At 43.4% G+C, this 4,604-nt stretch overlaps 1 protein-coding gene across 1 annotated transcript in view; it reads left to right on the forward strand.

The window, feature by feature from the left end:
• Nucleotides 1-1,403: 1,403 nt before the first annotated feature.
• Nucleotides 1,404-4,604, forward strand: part of LOC125047809 (innexin inx2-like) — a 4,580-nt gene continuing 1,379 nt past the window's right edge. The window contains exons 1-5 of the mRNA XM_047646300.1: nt 1,404-1,903; nt 3,528-3,769; nt 3,889-4,110; nt 4,230-4,405; nt 4,558-4,604. The exon at nt 4,558-4,604 is cut by the window's right edge and continues 1,379 nt beyond it. Of these exons, the coding sequence (XP_047502256.1) occupies nt 1,535-1,903; nt 3,528-3,769; nt 3,889-4,110; nt 4,230-4,405; nt 4,558-4,604 (1,056 nt within the window). The 5' untranslated portion in view covers nt 1,404-1,534. The remainder of the gene's footprint in view (nt 1,904-3,527; nt 3,770-3,888; nt 4,111-4,229; nt 4,406-4,557) is intronic.

Here is a 4,604-nt window from a genome sequence, read left to right on the forward strand (position 1 = left end):
GGACACTTACCCTTTTATAAATCTGAAGATAAATATATCAGTTTATTATTGGCAATTGTGAAATATAAATTACACATGATAAAATTTATCCTGTGTTAGAATTAATAGCAATTAAGTAAGCAATGCAAATGCAGTATTCATTATCGGTTATGTAGCGACACTCTATTTACAATCGGAACAGCCAGAGCAGTTAAGCAAACCGTCCCCCTTGAAATTAGTTAATGAACCATTAAATAATCTTGAACAGCAGTAGAAATAATGTGTGAAGTTAATTGCGGTTTTATTTGCATATTGGTAATTAAAGAACACAAGGGTAGTTTACTATAATCGGTCATCGTTACCTCTTGTGTGGGAACGCGGGTAATATAGTCGAAGGTAGTGTTGACTTTACAAGTTCGATATTTTTTCCGAGTCTGTGTTATTTCGATAGTTTAGATCTCCTAAATTCTAAACCGTGACATAATACAATACATATCACCTAACATTAATCTGAAATACAGATGGTACTGCAGGGAAATGGTATTTTACAATGAATAGGCCTAAATAAAGATTTATTTTTTCCCTATTTACACGACAGAATGACCGCTGTCCATAGGGTGAGGCGGAGGATAATTTCTTACGTTGCATTCAGGTTATCAAGAGTATTTCTTCAGGAGTGAAGATAGAGACAGGAAAGCAGCAAATAACTTTTGGGCAAGTCTAAATGGCCAAACAAGGTGTTGCCATCGCTCATTTCGGGGTATCTATCTCGATAGATATCTTTTATCTTTGGAACTTTCGCCTTGATACCAATTTGGCGAATTAGATCTGTGTTGAGGTAGACAAGGTGCTCACCAAAAGCGCCATATGCATACGCGTGTCGTCGATAATATTAAAACATTGATACCGGCTGCCATCTGACCGCCCACCTTCGATGACCGCTTCCCTAAGGGTATGAACCCAACACCACATCGCCCTACCTCGTTCAAATATCCCTGCCGAAAGTTACCCAAAAAGGTTTTAAGATAATGTCCTAAATACCCACAAACACACATCTTATCAAATCTTTCTTAACTGATTAATTCCCGAGTTAAAAAAAAAGGATAGATTATTGCACATCCATAAAAGATAAAAGAAAGAGAGGTAACACGCGGGCCTGAGAGTTGCCAGAAGTTCCTGGTCGTAGCTTTCGCCCTCCCCTCCTCTCCCCTACCCCTCCCCAGATGCCTCTTCCCCTTCCAGGCCGCCATCACCCTCCCTCCCCTCCTGCCACCCCCATTCCCCCTTCATTCTCTCAGCCCGCCCTTCCCCCCTCCCCCTTCCCCCCTCCCCCTGCCCTCCTCCTACCCAATTTTCGGGAACGGTCCCCTCGTCCCCGCCCCCTCTCCCGCGGGCGCCCGTGCGAGGCTAGGGATCCAGCTGACCGCGAGAACGAGTGTCTCGCCGACTCCCGTGGCAGGAAGACCTATTCCGTGTGTCGTGTGTTTCGGGTTTTATTTTGTGAGAGAAAGACGTACTATTTATTGGTGCTTTTGCTGAAGGATAAACCGGCAAAATGTATGATGTGTTCGGGTCGATCCGCGGTCTATTGAAAATAGACGGCGTGAGCATCGACAACAATATCTTCCGCATGCACTACAAAGCCACGATGTTCATCCTGGTGGCGTTCAGCCTGCTGGTGACGCAGAAGCAGTACTTCGGCGACCCGATCGACTGCATTGTCGAAGGCGTCGATTCGGGGATTATGGATACGTACTGCTGGATCCATTCGACCTTTACGATACCCTCTTTGACGGGCGCGAAGGTTGGAGAGGAGGTTCCCCACCCGGGCATCGCCAACCCCAACATCCACGGGCCCGACGACCACTACCAGACCAAGCACCACAAGTACTACCAGTGGGTGACGCTCTTCCTGTACCTTCAGGTAAGTTGGCGGGCGTGTGGGGCGTTTTTGGGAGGGAGGTTTAGGGTCGGGGCGGCGGGATGGGCGTGGGTGGCGTGCCTCAAGGCGCGGGCGCAGACTCGGGGCTGTTTGGGCGCCACGGTGCCAGATTCGGGGACCGGGCGGGATTTCATTGCGGTTTATATTGTGTTTTAGAACTCAACAGCCTCATGAAGTGGTGGAGGAGAGGTCGCTTGGTCCGTGACGACCGAAGATTTATGTTTCGAACGACAACAATGCCGTTAACGAGGGTCAGGTGGCTGGTTTGGCATATTCGCGGCGATTAGTTTGTTTACCGTTTGAATTATGGGTTGAGGGGGACTTTTCGGGCATAATATGTGCGTATAATTGTTTGCATCGGTGAGACGGCCATAAATGATGTAGGATTTGTTCAGTGGCAATTTAGCACCTGCTTGTGAGTATTACTTAGGTGAATACCGGTTATGCGTTCATTTCTGTATCATTGTTCGGTGGCTTATGTTCGTGCAATTTTCGGAATGCTGGGATCACTAAGTCTTGCTTTGTTTTAATTTTTGTGTGTTGTTAGTTACAATAAGTTTACAATTCGCGCATGAAGTAATGTGACTCGTTTGACAAATGACAGTGGTGTTCCAATGGGAAAATTAAGAAGTCGTGTGGTCCAAATTTCCATGAAACTAATTTAATGATGCCAGAGGCGTACATTTTCCGAGTCCCATATGGTACCTGATGACCCATGTATCTCGAGGGATTTTATCTATCTTCATTTTGTGTTGTATTTTTCAAATGTTCTCTTGCTCAAGATGTAGGATTTAATTTCGGTCAGAATATACCTCCTGAATTGTTTACAGACATTTGTACATGAAGAGGTTAATCGTATAACGTCAAGTAATCGTTTTATACTTACCGATAATATAAGTAATAAAGGTAAAAATTATCAACTGTTTACTGCACGAGCGTTCTCATTTAATCCTATCCATTAGGTATTTGGTCTTCAATTACATTATATTTTCATCATCTGTGATTCAGTCACACTTGTGCCTCTCACTTTACAGGTTAGTTGGTAATTTCATTCGCATTTCCTTGCTAATTTGATATGAAACTCGTGCCCTTAATGCTTCACCGTACTCGTATTGAGAATGTCAACGCCATCTGTTCACTACTTATGTGGACTCCTAACTAACAATGCACAGAGCAGATATAAAAGATATTGTTCCTGTAGGTGACATGTATTTCCGACTGTCTATTTAAGTCTGGGGTAAACGGTTGTTGGGAAATGCTCAATACTGTTTCGGTTATCGTTCAATATCCAAATGTTATATTGACCTCAACGTCAGATTGCCAAGTTCTTGGTGATTTTAGCCGGCACACTTGGAGCGTGTTACGCTGACCTTTGAACTTACCACCGTATTGTACTGTATCGCCGAACTTTCCTCCCGGGTCACCTTTCTTTTGTTATTCCTTGTAGGCGGTGAATGTGAAGGATAAATGTTGTGTGACTTCAGTGTGCCCATGTTAATTAAACCAGATTCCTGTAATAATTCTTGTTTGATGATAATTTTCAAAGTTGTAGCTGTTAATGGTTGTATGAATCTATTTTTCTCTAACAAATTCTCTATTCCGACAGGCTATCATGTTCTACATCCCAAGATATCTTTGGAAGATCTGGGAAGGTGGTAAGGTAAAGATGCTGGTGATGCAGCTGAACTCCCCCATTGTTGATGACGATGCCAAGCGAGAACGCAAGCAAATGTTGGTCAACTACTTCAGCCTCAACTTGCACAATCACAATTTCTACGCCTTCAGATTTTTCGCGTGCGAGGTCTTGAATTTCGTCAACGTTATTGGACAAATCTACTTTACTGACAGGTAAAGAGTTGCTTAATGTTTCCTTAAAGCTAGTAGTAAAACATATGAAACAAGAGAAATTAATTGCTTTCATGATTGTTTCTATCTGGTTAAATTCAACCCGCTTTTCTATATTACAGATTCCTTGGCTACGAGTTCACGACATACGGCACCCGAGTACTTCAGTTCAGCGAACAGGAAATCGGCACTCGCCACGACCCCATGGATGAGGTGTTCCCCAAGGTAGCAAAGTGCACATTCCACAAATACGGAGCTTCAGGCACCGTCGAGCGACATGACGGCTTGTGTGTGCTCCCCTTGAACATCTTTAACGAGAAGATTTACATCTTCCTTTGGTTCTGGTAAGTAATAATGTGGGGTTCGCACTGGAACTGAATTGATATACCTTGAATAGGAATGAAATGAAGAAAGAACTAAGAAATATTTACCTATAGTAATATTTTTCTCCTTTCCATTTTAGGTTCATCATTGTAGCTGTGATCTCCGGCGTTGGCCTGCTCTACCGCATGGCCACCTTCACTCCTGCATTCCGCCAGATCCTTCTAAGGACTCGCTCCCGACTCGCATCCTCCGACAACGTAGAGGCCATCTCCCGCAAGTGCCAGATTGGAGACTGGTTCGTTCTTTATCAACTAGGTTAGTATCGTATTAATTTTTTGTGGCTATCTAGCGCGAAATTGATTTTCATGTATTTAATACTTTTATTATGTATGTGTGTGTGTCTTATTAAGTGCATATTTGTGAGTAAATAACCTTTTGTAATAATTATTTATTTTTTCCATTTTCAGCCAAGAACATGGACCCACTGATTTACAAGGAGTTCATCACCGAACTG

Source organism: Penaeus chinensis, chromosome 4, assembly GCF_019202785.1.
Source record: "Penaeus chinensis breed Huanghai No. 1 chromosome 4, ASM1920278v2, whole genome shotgun sequence".
NCBI classification, from domain to species: domain Eukaryota; kingdom Metazoa; phylum Arthropoda; class Malacostraca; order Decapoda; family Penaeidae; genus Penaeus; species Penaeus chinensis.